This window comes from Aquarana catesbeiana, linkage group LG08 (assembly GCF_042186555.1).
Source record: "Aquarana catesbeiana isolate 2022-GZ linkage group LG08, ASM4218655v1, whole genome shotgun sequence".
NCBI lineage: Eukaryota > Metazoa > Chordata > Amphibia > Anura > Ranidae > Aquarana > Aquarana catesbeiana.
This window is the reverse complement of record NC_133331.1, coordinates 82,102,153-82,119,337: the sequence shown is the minus strand read 5'-3', so window position 1 is coordinate 82,119,337 and position 17,185 is coordinate 82,102,153. Positions and strand designations below refer to the sequence as shown.

Below are 17,185 nucleotides of genomic sequence, written 5' to 3'. Positions count from 1 at the left end.
TGGCTCACTGAATTTCCCAGAAGTCTGCACTAAGATACAAGTCAGATTTTGAGCATCCCCTGCAACAAAAATGTCATTTTTGGTGAGATACTTCCAAAGGGAAATCACATCTAAAGGGATGTAGACCTTGCCACTTTCCTTATTAGAGCCCTGTAGGTGCAGCCGCTTAATGATAATTATTAAATCACACCTTTACAGATTCAACGAGCACATGGACACAGAGAAACAAACAGCTATTTCTTCAGAATAAAACAAAGTTAGGAAGCTGCAACAAAGTTTGTTCAAATCTCTGCAATGTACATAGATCACCCAGAAGGGATTGTTTTTTTCGCAGTAAAAGTGGAGTTACTCTTTAAGTAAGCAGGGCGGCCACTCTGTGCCAGATCACGTATGTAGTACGTGATCTGACACTTCCAGGTCTGGGCTGGGGACCCTCTCCCACTCCAATCAGCAGGTTCAATGGACTCTATGTCCTCCGGGACTTGCCGATTGTTAGGGACTCAGTTTGTTAACAAAGCAGACTGCTGTTCTGTGAGAGGGAAATGTACCGATCCTGTGTTTCTGCTAAGCAGGAACACTGATCTTTAACTTCCCCTAGTGAAAGCACCTCCCCCAAAGTTAGTCTGCTTTCACACTGGGGCTTCGGCGGTAAAGCGTCGCTTTGCTGACGTTTTTGCAGAAGTTTTCAGCCGCTAGTGGGGTGCTTTTAACCGGCCAAAAAAGGGTTAAAACGACCTGCGCCACTTTGCAGGTATGGGCAGGAGTGGTGTAGGAGCGGTGTATACACCACTCCCTAAGCGCCCCTGCCCAATAAAATGAATAGGCAGCGGCGCTGAACCGCCTGCACAGCTCTGCTGCAGTGGTGCTTTGCAGGCGGTTCAGCGGCGCTGCCCATTCATTTTAATGGGCAGGGGCGCTTTGGGAGTGGTGTATACACCGCTCCTACAGCACTGCAAAGATGCTGCTTGCAGGAGGTTTTTTTTACGTCCTGCCAGCGCATCACCTCAGTGTGAGAGCACTCGGGCTTACACACTGAGACTGCAGGGGAGCCGTTTTTAAGGCGCTTTACAGGCGCTATTTTTAGCCCAAAAGCGCCTGAAAAACGCCTCAGTGTGAAAGGGGTCTTAGGAAGCACTCCCTAGGAACACATTTAACCCTTTGATCGCCCCTGATGTTAACCCGTTCCCTGCCAGTGTCATTAGTACAGTGACAGTGCATATTTTTTAGTTACTGGTTCCCAAAGTGCCAAAAGTGTCAGTTAGGTGTCCGATTTGTCTGCCGCAATATCACAGTCCCACTATAAGTCGCTGATTAATATTAAAAAAAAAAAAATGATCCCATAGTTTGTAGACACTATAACTTTTGTGCAAACCAATCAATATACGCTTATTTGGATTTGTATGTGGCATATGTAGCAGAATACATATTGGCCTAAATTGATGAAGACATTTGATGTCTTACATTTTTTTTTTTTATTGGATGTGTTTTATAGCAGAAAGTAAAAAAAAATATTGTTTTTTTTTCAAAATTGTCAGTCTTTTTTGGTTAATTGCGCAAAAGATAAAAACCATAGAGGTGATCAAATACCATCAAAAGAAAGCTCTATTTGTGGGAAAAAAGGACAAACATTTTATTTGAGTACAGCAACACACGACCGTGCAATTGTCAGTTAATATAACACAGATGCAGTGCCATATAGCAAAAAATGGCCTAGTCAGGAAGGGGGGGGGGGTAAACCTTCCAGAGCCGAAGTGGTAAATTTCATTAAAGCTGAACACTGGGAAAAAATACTCTTGGACATTCTGCAATGTGATGCCGCGTACACACGGTCGGACTTTACGGCAGACTTTACGACGGACTTTCTGAATGAACGGACTTGCCTACACACAATCCACCAAAGTCCGTTGAATTCGTATGTGATGACGTACGACCGGACTAAAACAAGGAAGTTCATAGCCAGTAGCCAATAGCTGCCCTAGGGTGGCTTTTTGTCCGTCGAACTTGCATACAGACGAGCGGACTTTTTGACCGGACTCGAGTCCGTGGGATAAATTTGAAACATGTTTCAAATCTAAGTCCGTCCAACTTTTGAGAAAAGTCCTCTGGAGCCCACACACGATCGAATTGTCCGACCAAATCCCGTCCGCCGGGCAAAGTCTGCCGTAAAGTCCGACCGTGTGTACGCGGCATAAGATCTAATGATGTGTCTTTTAATGTGTTTGCTAAAACTGTTAGTTTCATTCATAAAACGTCTTGCATTCTTTTCACTTAATAGAAGACATTCTGTAATTGGAGGAAGATTGTGACATTCATCCACCCCTTCTTCAATTGCAGAATGCCTTTTAATCAGTGAAAGGAATATGGGAGATTTTATGAACAGATGAGGTGGAGAGCAAACAACCCACCATGAGAACTGTACTCCATCCCGATATTCGGCACTAAAGCTAGCCATACACTGATGCCTGCTGGACCGACCAAAATTCGATCAGTGCGTGGTCTCTGCCCCCCCGACAGTAGTCGTTTATTTAATCGATTGCTGACCCACCTCTGTACATATACTGCGGCAGGGTGACTCATACAGGCACCATAATGTCCCTGTACATCGCGGCTTTCTTTCAGGTTAAGGGCGCACACGCGCATACCCGCCCGCTGGCTCTGTTCTGATTGAACACAGCGGGACTTATCTCAATGTTTCACAGCAAGCCAGAACCAAGGATAGAAATAATGCACACAAATTCTCATACGACAAAGGCTTTTTTTTTTTTTTTTGTTGCTTCTGATCATGCGCAGTCTTTCGTAGCTGAAAGTTCGCGTACGAAACTAGTACGAAAACGGTACACATTAAACGAAAATTGCTCGTTCTGTTCTCGTACAAGAAAAATTTGTCACTTCGGAAATTTTCGTTCGGAAAGTCAGAATCGGCTGTCGAAAGTTGTGTACACACTGTCAGAAAATCGTACGATCGTTCCGCGGACGAAAATGTTCGCCGGATTTTCTTATAGTGTGTAAGGGGCATTAGTCAGCACATCCCGGCCAATGATTCATGGCCAGGACCTGCTGATCAGCTGTGTCCAATCACAGCCCAGAGCCCTGTGTTGACAATCAACATAGGGCTCTGTACAGAGCGAACAATCTCCCTGTTTCTTATCCCTGCAAAGCAGGGATAAGAAACCAAGAGATATTTAGTAAAAATCAGCACAATACACACCATAACACTTGTTAGGCACACATTTATCCCCTTGATCACCTGAGATGTTAACCCCTTCCCAACCAGTGTCATTAGTACAGTGACCGTGTATATTATTAGCACTGATCATTGTATTAGTGTCCCTGGTGATGTCAGTTGGTGTACCTCCCATAAAGTGTATTTCTCTTATAGGGCGTACACACGGTCGGACTTTGTTCGGACATTCCGACAACAAAATCCATGGATTTTTTCCGACGGATGTTGGCTCAAACTTGTCTTGCATACACACGGTCACACAAAGTTGTCAGAAAATCCGATCGTTCTGAACGCGGTGACGTAAAACACGTACGTCGGGACTATAAATGGGGCAGTGGCCAATAGCTTTCATCTCTTTATTTATTCTGAGCATGCGTGGCACTTTGTCCGTCGGATTTGTGTACACACGATCGGAATTTCCGACAACGGATTTTGTTGTCGGAAAATTTTATCTCCTGCTCTCCAACTTTGTGTGTCGGAAAATCCGATGGAAAATGTCCGATGGAGCCCACACACGGTCGGAATTTCCGACAACACGCTCCGATCGGACATTTTCCATCGGAAAATCCGACCGTGTGTACGGGGCATTATACTTCTCAGTACAGGTTTCCTTTAAGGCATACAAACATACGGATAGTAATAATGTACATTTGGGGGCTCACCGTGAGTTGGTGCCGGTTTTCTATCTGTACAGGACATCCCGCTGCCATACACTCCGTGAACCAGGAGATGTCCACAATCTGACATTTAATCACATTGTCCAACTGCTTAGATTGCAGCCACTTCACAACTTCAGCCCCAGAGTTGTTCTCAGCCACAATATGAGTGACACAGTCTCTGAAAGAAGAGAATAATAACAATATTTAACAATGTATGGATTTGTTCACATACTAAAGAAAGTTTTTGTGAACAATAGTTCCTGCCTGTATTACCAGCAGTTTTTATATTCCAGTGTGTGGCAGTACTAAAACTGTCCAGGGGTCCATACTCCAGCCATAAAACTAAGATATCAATTAATATAATATAATATATAAATGTACTTTAAAGCGGTAGAAAAATTATTAAAAAAAATACAGTGCCCCCAGCATAATGTGCTAGTATACATCGCATACTAGCACATTATATAAGACTTACCTGAAAAACAAAGCCCTTCAGCGGTGTGCTGTCACAGGGCTTCAATCTTCACCCGGTTTAATGGGCCATTTGAATGGCTGAGCCACGGTGACATAACTTCCGCACATGCACACATTTGTTACAGGCGTGGCACAGAGCTTTGGATTGACCGCACATTTAAAGTGATTGTAAGGCTCCATGGACTGGACGTTAAAATAACGTTATTAAAACGCCAGTAGCTTTGCAGTGAGTCTTTCAAAGTTTTTTTAACGTTTTTGCAATAGCATTTTTTAGCATTTTTTCACATTAGCATTTTTTAGCGTTTTTTTTTTTTTTTTTCAATGGATCAGAAACGTTAAAAAAAGCTGGTGAGGCACGTTTTTGAGCGTTTATCTGTGTTTATCAGCGTTTATGAGCATTTGGCATTTTTTGCGGTCAGAAAAACGACTCCTGAAAGCGATTTTATGGCGTTCAGAAAACAGCCCATAAACTCCCCTCTATGTTATCCTATGTGTCCATGCACACATGGACGTTTTTGGACATTTATCAGCAGTAGAGTTTATGTCCAAACTCCCAAAAATGGCCGTTTATGAGCTTCGGTGTGCATGGAGGCTAAGGTTTTTTTTTTTTTAAATAACTAACATGTCATACTTACCTGCTCTGTGCAAGGGTTTTGCACAGAGTGGCCTTGATCCTCCCTTTCTGGGGTCCCCCGGCAGCGCTCTTGGCTCCTCCTCTTCATCGAGTGCCCCCACGGAGAGACGCTTTCTACCTGAAGATCTGCATTTTGTTTTTTCGAAACGCGTTGGACTTTCTTTCTATCTGACAAGTTCTGGGCTTTCTCCGCAGCTGTTTCCATTTCTGTTCCCAATATATGTGTTTGTTGCTTTTATTCCCATTTCTATGTTGTGATTTGCATCAATGTGCAATAAATGTATATTTTTTTTCTACAAAACTGTTTGTGGCCTGTTTAAAGTCCCAACCTCAGGAACCTAACTTTTACTCTATGTATCAGGGATGTGGTCCACAATCAGTTCAGTCAAGTAGTTGCGACAAAGGGCTTCTTATATCATTTGTTTTCGGAATTTGTTTGGTTTATTCGTTTTCCAATTGATTCAAATTTTTCAAATTCGGATGGATTTGAAACGTTTTCTCATAGTATTCAAATAGTTTTCCAATTTCCAAAGAGAATAAAATAGAATACAGAATAAATGAATAGAATAGAAAAGAATAGAATAGAAAAGAATATAAGAGAAAATAATATAATAGAGTAAAACAGAACAAAATGGGATAGAAAATTAAAGAACAGAATAGAATGGAATAGAGTAGAATAGAAAAGAAATAGAATAGAAAAGAATAGAATAAAATAGAAAGATTATAACCATCTTCTGAGATTTGAAAAGAATAGAATTAAAAAACAATAGAATAGAATAGAAATAATATAACCATTTTCAAAAATTCAAATAGAATTAATTTGAATTCGAATAGAATAGAAAAGAATAGTATAGAAAAAAACAACAAAATAGAATGAATATAACCATCTTCCTATTCTAATCTAATCTATTGTATTCTATTCAAATTCAAATTGATTCCATTTGAATTTGGGGAAATTGACTGGTTATATTCCTTCTATTATATTCTGTTCTTTTTTTATTCAAATTTATACTATTCAAAATGCAAATTTCGGAAGATGGTTGTATTCTTTTTATTTTGTTCTGTTTTTATCTATACGATTCTGTTATTTGCTATTCTTTTCTAATCTATTCTTTTCTATTCTATTCAAATTTGAATTGATTCTATTTGAATTTTGGGAAATGGTTATATTCTTTCTATTCTATGCTATTGTTTTTTATTTCATTATTTTCTATTCTATTCTATGCTATTGTTTTTTTATTCCATTATTTTCTATTCTATTCTATGCTATTGCTTTTTTATTCCATTATTTTCTATTCTATTCTTTTTTTTCTATTCTTTTCTTTACTTATGTATTCTAATTCAAATTTATTCTATTTGAAAATCGAATTTCAGAAGATGGTTATATTCTATTCTATTCTATTTGTTTCTATTATATTCAAGTCTATTCTGTTCTTTTATTTTCTATTCTATTTTGTTCTGTTAGGAAATTGGAAAACAATTCAAATTCGAAAACTTTTCGAATTCGAATTTGAAAACTATTCGAATTAGAAAACTATTCAAAAACTATTTGAATTCGGTATTTTGGATTCGTTCAATTGTGATACTATTGTAATTTGGAAATTCGGATACATTTTAATTCGGAAACTAAACGAACCGCACATGTCTAATCTGAATATACAAAACAAATTCCGAAACATAGCGAATATGAGAAATTAAATTATTACCTTAACAAATAAAGCTGAAATAAAAAAAAATTTCCATCGTGCATATCACCAATAAATTCCCAGCTGGAGGTTGCCATCATTTAACAATGATATATGACAAATAAACCTGCGCTAGCAAATTGACTAAAAATAATTGATTAACTGTGCCAAAACCAAATCATAAATAATCTATACAAATACTAGTGAATGTGAGAACTGTGTAAGAAATATTGGTAATATATACCATACACAATTAGCCGCACACTGGGTGAAATCGTGCATGAAATGCACTAATAAGAAAAAAAATATATACAAAGTGAAAAGGACAAATCGCAAATACATGTGATGAACAAGCGCGACTTTGAAGTGATATAGTGTCATTAAACTAATACAAAAATTATATGAAATAAAAGCACTCTCATAAATAGTGAATGACAATGAAGTGAGCCTCTAAACAAACATAGACGCCAAATAAAAAAATGAAGCAAAACAATCAAATGCATCCAAATTTACAAATGATGGAATATCCATAGCTTTAAGAAAATCCTTCACAGAAGGGACAGATGGCAGACTTCCAGCATATTCATCCGCAAGATGATAAATGGCTACCGATATGCTGATGTTAAAGATGGTTGGGACCATAGATCTCGTGTTCCACCAAAAAAAGAAGGGAAAAATATATGGCATAAAACCTTAGGATATCATAAGGTCACCTGCGCATATATGCGCTACTCACAAGACCGGCATGCAGAGCAGGCATTCAGATAGTTGGTCGGTTCGCCGCTGATCGGCGTGCGTTCCACCAAAACAGGAAGTGATGTCACTGGTACTGGTTAGCAAGCGTAGGCAGGATGTTACGTCGACGCGTTTCGCCCCTCCCCCAGGGCGTTATCAAAGTTAATCAATTATTTTTAGTCAATTTGCTAGCGCAGGTTTATTTGTCATATATCATCAAAGTGTAAGCACTTTTATCCTGCAGCTGCAAGAGGTTTTTTAAAGATCACTATATTACATGAATTAATTTGCGAGCGCTGTTTTATATATCATTTAACAATGGCCCCCTAACAAAAGCAGTTCAGCAAAAACATAAAAATGTATTTTATAAATATATTTTTCAACCACATAAACTACAATATCAATACACAGAAATGAGAGGAAGTTGAATGGAAGAATGATAAACAAGAAACAATGGTGCACAATGTAGGAAGACACAGCGTGCCACACACTGTCACTCGGAATTACAGGATCCATACAACTGAGTCACAACTAAACAGAAACACATGCTCATCTTTATCTGGATGTCAGAACCTGATAAAAGAGCTGACACTTTATACTGTCACCTGTTCCTTGCATATTAGACTAAAAATAATATTTACATCACCAGGTTCTATTTAGATGTGGGATATCAACCTTATGTTTGATGGTTTTAGCATATGAGAATAAAATACTGAACAGACAAATGTAAAGGATTCAAACTACAGTAAGTCAGTTGTTGTAAAGAGGAACTATGGTGAAAAACAACATTTATAAACAGATTCTAATATACTGTAGGTATTTAGAAGACGGGTGTAGCACCCTCCTAGGCTTTCAGGTAAATTTTGTTCTATTTGAGTTGCTCTGTAATCAGTGGAGAAGCTGTTGATTGGTTTGGAGTGATCATGGTCTCACAGGCTGCAGGCTTGATTGCTTCTCCCTGCCTTCTGGAAAGCTCCAGAACATAGGAGTGGAGTAGGTCAATGAAAAGCCTGAATATTTATGGGGTCCTAGCCTGCCCAGTAGGTGGCTGCAGAGCACATAAATAGTCTGGGACTGAAGTAGTCCGTGTTCCTATCCAGGAGAAGAAGTTCCCAGCCTGGAGGGCTACCGCCCTCCCAAGCAGCCCAGTTGACACTGGCCAAGAGGCTCATCGAGGTCCCAGCTATGCTAAAGCTAGGGGGGCCTATTTACTAAGAATCTCTAAAGCTAAAGAAGAGGGGTACCTAAGAACTGCTGAGTACAGACCTGAACACAGGATCTGGGTAACTGTTTGCTGCACTACTTCTAAGGCTTGCCCGGCCTGGAGCATTGCTTATGGTGTTTCAGTACTGTCCATTCCTTGAGATATTGTTAAGGGGACTGTTTTAAAGGGGTTGTAAACCCTTTTGCTTTTTCACCTTAATGCATCATATGCATTAGGGTGAAAAAACTTCTGTCACTGACCAGCCCCCCCCGTTTAACTCACCTGAGCCCCGTAATTCCCACGCCGGAGACACGCTCACCCTCTCTGCCCGTTGTCTCGGCTCTTGACTGGATAGATTGATAGCAGCACAGCCATTGGCTTCCGCTGCTGTCAATCAAATCCAATGACGCAGGCACCGGGGGGCAGGGCAGAGTCCAGCATTCTGTGTCTATGGACGCAAATGCTGGACTCTCTTTCAGGGGCAGAACCAGGGAGAGCAACGGGGCAATTTACCCCCTCCAAGAATGCGGGTGAGTGAGTCGGCGGCTCCACGGGTGAGAGCGCAGGTGGCTCTGCAGGTGAGAGAGCGGGTGGGCCGGTTGGCTCAGTCAGTGAGCCGGTGGGTGAGAGAGCAGGCGAGCAGCTGGGTGGCTCGGTGTGTGAGCGGGCTGCTGGCCAACTGCATCCCTGCAGTTCCGCCCTCACTGTGCAGGCAGCCATGGGCAGCAGAGAGATTACATCATCTCTCTGCTGCCTGACTGGTAATCTGCTGCCTGACTCTGGGACACAGCAAGAGACCACCTTAGCAGGAAAGTGACACAGCAAGTGACAATTGTAGCAGGCAAGTGACAATCCGCAACATGTGTCAGGTGACAATCCACAATGTGTGGCAGGTGATGTGGCTAGTGACAATCCGCATCTGGGGGCAGGCGACTTGGCAAGTGACAATCCGCAATGTGTGGCAGGTGACAATCCGCAACGTGTGGCAGGTGACATGGAAAGTGACAATCCGCATCTGGTGGCAGGCGATGTGGCAAGTGACAATACGCAACGTGTGGCAGGTGACGTGGCAAGTGGAAATCCGCAACGTGTGGCAGATGACGTGGAGAGTGACAATCCGCATCTGGTGGCCGGCGATGTGGCAAGTGACAATACGCAACGTGTGGCAGGTGATGTGGCAAGTGACAATCCGCAATGTGTGGCAGGTGACGTGGCAAGTGACAATCCGCATCTGGGGGCAGGTGATGTGGCAAGTGACAATCCGCAATGTGTGACAGGTGACAATCCACAATGTGTGGCAGGTGATGTGGCAAGTGACAATCCGCATCTGGGGGCAGGCGACTTGGCAAGTGACAATCCGCAATGTGTGGCAGGTGACATGGAAAGTGACAATCTGCATCTGGTGGCAGGCGATGTGGCAAGTGACAATACGCAACTTGTGGCAGGTGACGTGGCAAGTGGAAATCCGCAACGTGTGGCAGATGACGTGGAGAGTGACAATCCGCATCTGGTGGCAGGCGATGTGGCAAGTGACAATACGCAACGTGTGGCAGGTGATGTGGCAAGTGACAATCTGCAATGTGTGGCAGGTAACGTGGCAAGTGACAATCCGCATCTGGGGGCAGGCGATGTGGCAATTGACAATCCGCAATGTGTGGCAGGTGACAATCCGCAACATGTGGCAGGTGACGTGGCAAATGACAATCCGCAACGTGTGGCAGGTGATGTGGCAAGTGACAATCTGCAACGTGTGGCGGGTGACGTGGCAAGTAACAATCTGCAAAGTGTGGCAGGTGATGTGGCAAGTGACAATCCGCATCTGGGGGCAGGCAACGTGGCAAGTGACAATACGCAACGTGTGGCAGGTGACGTGGCAAGTGACAATCCGCATCTGGTGGCAGACAAGTGACAATCCTCATCTGGTGGCAGGTGACGTGGCAAGTGACACAGTCAGGGCTCCCACTGATTCTGCATAATGGGGAGTTGAAATATTTCATTTTATATTACAATGTAATAATAGAAATAATGCACTTCAATCATCCTGACACCATAACAACCATGGTGCCGTGATGATTGAAGCTCCAACACCAGCCATTTCCCCGATAAATTGCCCCTCAAAAAACATGACTAGACTCTGGATCCGCCCCTGCTTTCTTTGGGGGGCCCGCACGGGGACCCCCAAAGAGAGTGCTTCTAGTAGGTGATTCCGCAATGCGGGGAGGAGCCGCGATAGCCGTTGGGGGACCCCAGAAAATGGTGATCGGGGCCACTCTGTGCAAAACGAACTGCACAGTGGAGGTAAGTATGATATGTTTGTTATTTAAAAAAAAAAAACGACGGTTTACAAGCCCTTTAAGAAGTAGCTGCAGAGTAAGGAGTGTCCTACTATTACTGTCCAGCATTCTGGAGTATCCCACAGCTAACTGCATCCAAAGTATTCAGCAATAAATACAGAAAAAGGCAACCCCTACCTTTTTATTGAGTCAGAGCCGTGAATGTTGCTGTGTGATTGGCTGCCACTGCACTAGTGAGAGAGCAACTTGGGACAAAATCAGCAGTCCTTTCACGAATAAGCAATACAAAAGATAAAAAACTAGAATCGTATGCAGAAAGAAAAAGCTGCCTGGCTACTTTTATCATGGTAGCTATTATTAAACCCCTTCCCATAATTCTCTGTCATTGTGGCTCATTTTGGAAAATCCAGAGCCTATGGCAAAGTTAAAAAAAAATAATTAGGAAAATAAATCACACTTCGGGATGGTAAATATTTCTAGCAAATATTAGCTATCCATTTATCATGACTACAATCATATTTATAATATTACTCATGTAAACCTTTCCATATACAGTATACCAAAGATAAATTAGAACCAATTTACGCATTGCTTTTTAGTAATGTATTGTAAAACACTCACTGGACCCCATGTTACCGCAATACATAGTAACGCATGAAACTATCGGTGCACTCCAATCAAAATGAAAAATTAAACATTTCCCGCCTGCCCGGCGTCATATGACATCACAGACTTTGAGTGGGGATATCTGAACGATGCCACTTGATCATTTTTATAGGTGGCAGGAGGGGACGTCCCTCTCGCCGCCCTCCGGTGTTTCTACAGACTCACTCGTGCGATCGGTGAGCCGGAGAAGGAACCGACTGGCCCCGGATGTTGATGATAGAGATTTCCAGCGGGCCAGATGATTCCCGAAGTCTCTTTGATCGTTTGAAAAAATGTCGCCACCTTGGCTGGGAAGCTAAGATCTTTTTTTTTTTTCTTTATTTGATTTCAGGCTTCCCAGTCTAGAGGTGAGATCTGGGGACTTATAGACCCCAGATCTCACTGTAAAGAGGACCTGTCATGCCAAATTCCTATTACAAGGGATGTTTACATTTTTTACATAAAAGTGATAAAAAAAAAGTAAAAAGAAAGCATCAAATTAGAAAAATAAAAGTAAAATTAACAATAAAATTTTTTTTTTTTTTTAAAGCTCCCCCGTCCCTGCTTGCTCACCCGCAGAAGCGACTGCATACTTAGGTCGCGCCTGCATATGTAAACGACGTTCAAACCACATGTGTGAGGTATCGCTGGGAACGTTAGAGCGAGAGCAATAATTCTAGTAACTCTAAACAGGTGACCTGTGAAAAATGTTAAAGCGTTGCCTATCGGGATTTTGAAGTACCGAAGTTTGGCACCATTCCACAAGTGTGCGCAATTTTAAAGCGTAACATGGGCTAACTTTACTGTTTTTTGGGGTTTTTTTGTAATGCATGAAACTGCTTTTTTTCCTCCAAAAAAAGTGTTTGAAAAATTGCTGCGCAAATACCGTACAAGATAAAAAGTTGCAACGACAACCATTTTATTCCATAGGGTCTCTGCTAAAAAAAACATATATAATGTTTGGGGGTTCTGAGTAATTTTCAAGCAAAAATTATGATTTTTACATGTAGGAGAGAAGTGTCAGAATTGTCCGGTAGGAAAATAGTTAAAGCAGTGTTCCGCCCCCCCAAAAAAATAAATAAATAAAAGCCAGCAGCTACATATACTGCAGCTGCTGGCTTTTAACAATAGGACACTTGCCTGTCCCGGAGTCCCACTATGTCGGCACCGCAGCTGATGTTTCCAGCAGCTGTCGGGTGCTGCCGCCGCCATTGCTGGTAAGGGAACCCGGCAGTGAAGCCTTACGGCTTCACACCGGGAACCCTACTGCGCATGCGCGAGGCACCGCTCCTCTCTCCTACTGGCCCGACAACAGGGAGAGGAGGAGGAGGAGGGAGGAGGAGGGAGGAGGAGGGAGCTCCGCCACGGCCCGGACTCCCAGAAGTGGGAACAGGATACCTGTCAAAGACAGGTATCCTGTCCCCCTCCCCCCCGAAAGGTGCCAATTGTGGCTCCGGAGGGGGAGATGAGACAAATGAGCAGAAGTTCCACTTTTGGGTGGAACTCCGCTTTAAAGTGTGAGTATACAAAATACCGGAGCTCAGCTTTATACCCCCTCTCACCCATTTAGTTATTTTTTAAATACCTTCTAAAACAATCTTATACTTACCTAAATCCGCTGTCCATGTTCCTCAATGCCACTGTTTACGGGTTGAGAGGACCGGTAATAGAGCACGGCAGATGTGCCTGGAGGGTCCCTTTGCTGATGTCATAACAGCAGTCTCTCCTCTGGATCCTGAAAGGACCTCGCCACCACTTTACAGCCAATAGGAAATGTTCATGTCAGGCAAGTGGTCACATGGACACTCAAAGAAGGACCCTGTCTCCTGTGCACAGAAGAAAAGAGAACACTCAAAACCTGGCCGGTGAGTACACATTTCATTGAATAATAGGGGCATTTAGGCAGGGATTTTATCCCTTTTAAGCCAGTGATTAGTTAAAGGGGGGCAGGAAAAGGGGGTGTAGGGAAGGGAAGGGCAGCAGTGGGAGCCAATCAGGTTAGCTGCATGCATGTGAGCTAGCGGGAATATTTTAAAAGAAGAAGCGAGCATAGTGAACAGACGGGGGACTCTTCACTGCTGTTCCTTTACTGTCCAATCACAGGCTGGGTGCAGGGAGATGACCAGGCTACATCCCTTAAAGCAGTATTAAACCCAAAAGCAAACATTTATTATATCGCAGCTTACATCTCACTTAGGCTGCATTTACTTTTTTTTCAGGCTCTCTTTCGTTTATTTTCATCTGGTGATCCAGCCAGCAATTCTGTTTTTCAAAAGCACTAGCAATCCAGCAGAATGTATCAGGTTACATAAAACAAACACGAAAGGGTGCCTCCATCTAGGTGTAGCAGTTTATTAAAAAGAATAAACTCGACCTCTCTCGCTTGGGTTATGGTGACAGCAGGTGGAGGGGCGTGTTTCAGGGCAACAGGGCAACGCCCCTTTATCAAACCATAGCCACAGCCGAGAGAGGTGCTGTTTGGAGCCACAGCCATCTTGCTACACCCGGAAGCCTCTGTTGCCTATATTCCAGCCTAAAGCCTGACAGCTGTACTTCCTACCACTTCCCGCCCAAGGTACGTCCCTGGACGTCCTTGAATTTGAGCGGGTATATCTAAATGATGCCTGCAGCTACAGGCATCATTCAGATATCGGCTTTTTCAGCCGGCGATTACCTACACCATAAGAACGATCATAGTGGCTGCTCCGCCGTTTGATCGTTCTTACGGCCAGCGAGAGGGGACGCCCCTCCCTCCCGCAGCCCTCCAGTGCTTCTACCGACTCACCGCTTCCATCTGTGAGTCGGAGACAGGATCTGCCAGCCCCGGATGGTGACCATAGAGATTTCCGTTGGACCAAATGGTCGCTGGAGTCTCTATGATCGTTCGGAGGCCGGGCGTGATGGTATGATGTCACGCCCGGGCCTCTGCATTCAAACGGATGGCGTCGCCTCGGCTGGGAAGCCAAGATCATTTATTTTTTTATTTTATGTCAGGCTTCCCAGCCTAGAGGTGAGATGTGCGGTCTTATTGACCCCATATCTCACTGTAAAGAGGACCAATCATGCCATATCCATATTACAAGGGATGTTTACATTCCTTGTAATAGGAATAAAATTGATCAAAAATTTTTTTTTTTTTCAAAAGTGTCAAACTAAAAAAAGAAAAGTAAAATTAACAATAAAAAAAAATTTAAAGTGCCCCTGTAGCCGTGTGCTCACACGCAGAAGCGATCGCATATGTAAGTCCTGCCCACATATGAAAACGGTGTTCAAACCACACATGTGAGGTATTGCCCCAAACGTTAGAGCGAGAGAAATAATTTTAGCCCTAGATCTCCTCTGTAACTCAAAACATGTAACCAGTAAAAAATGTTAAAGCGTTGCCTATGGGGATTTTTAAGTACCAAAGTCTGACGCCATTCCACGAGCGTGTGCAATTTTGAAGCGTGACATGTTAGGTATCTATCTACTCAGCGTAACTTCATCTTTCACGTTGTGCAAAACAATTGGGCTAACTTTAATGTTTTGGGTTTTTTTAAAGCATGAAACTGTGTTTTTTTTTTTTTTTAAATGTGTTCCAAAAATTGCTGCGCAAATACCGTGCGAGATAAAAAGTTGCAACGACCGCCATTGTATTCTCTAGGGTCTTTGATAAAAAAAGCATATATAATGTTTGGAGGTTCTATGTAATTTTCTAGCAAAAAATGTTACTTGTAGGAGAGAAATGTCAGAATTGGCCTGGATGGGAAGTGGTTAAGAACTATGCTTCAGTCAGCCGCATGCCTTCAGAGCTCTGCAGCCTCATAGTGATCCTATGGAGTTCTATTGTAGATGAGTTTAAGACAAGCCTTGATCCACATTTAAGTACTTTTTTTTTTTTTTTGGTGAGTGCATTTTTATTGTCTTTTATTATTTTTAATAAAATCGCTACAACTAGATGGAGGCATCTTCTTATGTTTGTTTTATATAAACTGATACATTCTGCTGGATAGCTAGTGCTTTTGAAAAACAACAGAATTGCTGGTTGGATCACCAGATAAAAATAGAAGAAAGACAGCCTGAAAAAAGTGAGTGCAGTCCAAGAAATGGTAGGCTGTGTTGTTTTATATACACGATATTACCAAAAGTAATGTAAAGTAAAAAGCCTGACTGTGTCAGTGTTACCCTTTCTTCTCTAAGACAGAATTTTGCTATGTAGGAAACTGTGGTACTTAGAAACATACACTATATTGTCAAACGTATTGGGACGCCTGCCTTTACACGCACATGAACTTTAATGGTATCCCAGTCTTAGTCCGTAGGGTTCAATATTGCGTTGGCCCACGCTTTGCAGCTATAACAGCTCTTCTGGGAAGGCTGTCCACAAGGATTAGGAATGTGTTTTTGGGAATGTTTGACCGTTCTTCAAGAAGCACATTTGTGAGGTCAGGTACTGATGTTGGACGAGAAGGCCTGACTCTCAGTCTCCACTCTAATTTATTCCAAAGATGTTCTATCAGGTTGAGGTCAGGACTCTTTGTAGGCCAGTCAAGTTCCTCCACCTCAAACTCGCTCATCCATGTCATTATGGACCTTGTTTGTGCTCTGGTGTGCAGTCATAATGGAACAGGAAAGGGCCATCCTCAAACTGTTTCCACAATGCTGGGAGCATGACATTTTCCAAAATGTCTTGGAATGCTGACGCCATAAGAGTTCCCTTCACTGGAACTAAGGGACCAAGCCCAACTCCTAAAAAACAACCCCACACCATAATCCCCCTCCACCAAATCATTTGGACCAGTGCACAAAGCAAGGTCCATAAAGGCATGGAAGAGCGAGTTTGCGATTGAGGAACTTGACTGGCATGCACAGAGTCCTGACCTCAACCCAATAAAACACCTTTGGAATGATTAGAGCCTTCTCATCCCACATCAGTGCCTGACCTCACACATGTGCTTCTAGAAGAATGGTCAAACACTCCCATATACACACTCCTAAACCTTGTGGTCAGCCTTCCAAGAAGAGTTGAAGCTGTTATAGCTGCAAAGGGTGGACCAACTCAATATTGAACCCTACGGACTTTGACTGGGATTCCATTAAAGTTCATGTGTGTGTAAAGGCAGGTGTCGCAATACTTTTGACAATACAGTGTATGTGCAATAACCTTTTCACTCAGTCACTTAAGAGCACATGACTGCTGTGATTGGCTGTCATGTGATCCACAAACGTCCATTCGCAAGCAGCAATCTTGAGCGATCAGGAGCTTTTGGTTAAGCACCGGTAACTGTCGGGAGCACGCAGCGCGCGCACTCTTGGCAGCAATTCATATGCGCCAAGCACCAGACGCAGAGAGGCCACATATTTGCACGCAGCCAGCGCTAAAGGGGTTAAGATCTCCAGACCTAATCTGAGAGGTGCTGCACTTCATCTGGTTTTCCCTACCACTCCCCTGGCCCTCTTATGTGCGCTGTTAAATGACGGTTGAGGTCTAGTCAGTGAGATAGCTTATTCATTTTCTTTGTGTATCAGCTTACATGGATGAGACAAACCATTTACCACTGACAGGGGTGCCTAAAATGATCAGTTTTTATTTATTCATGTAAAACCTTTAACCACTTCAGCCCCGGAAGGATTTACCCCCTTCCTGACCAGG

At 42.8% G+C, this 17,185-nt stretch overlaps 1 protein-coding gene across 1 annotated transcript in view; it reads right to left on the bottom strand.

The window, feature by feature from the left end:
- DNTT (DNA nucleotidylexotransferase) overlaps positions 1 to 17,185 on the bottom strand; it is a 670,580-nt gene that overhangs the window by 598,965 nt on the left and 54,430 nt on the right. The window contains exon 2 of the mRNA XM_073596073.1: positions 3,886 to 4,060. Coding sequence (XP_073452174.1) covers positions 3,886 to 4,060 — 175 coding nt within the window. The remainder of the gene's footprint in view (positions 1 to 3,885; positions 4,061 to 17,185) is intronic.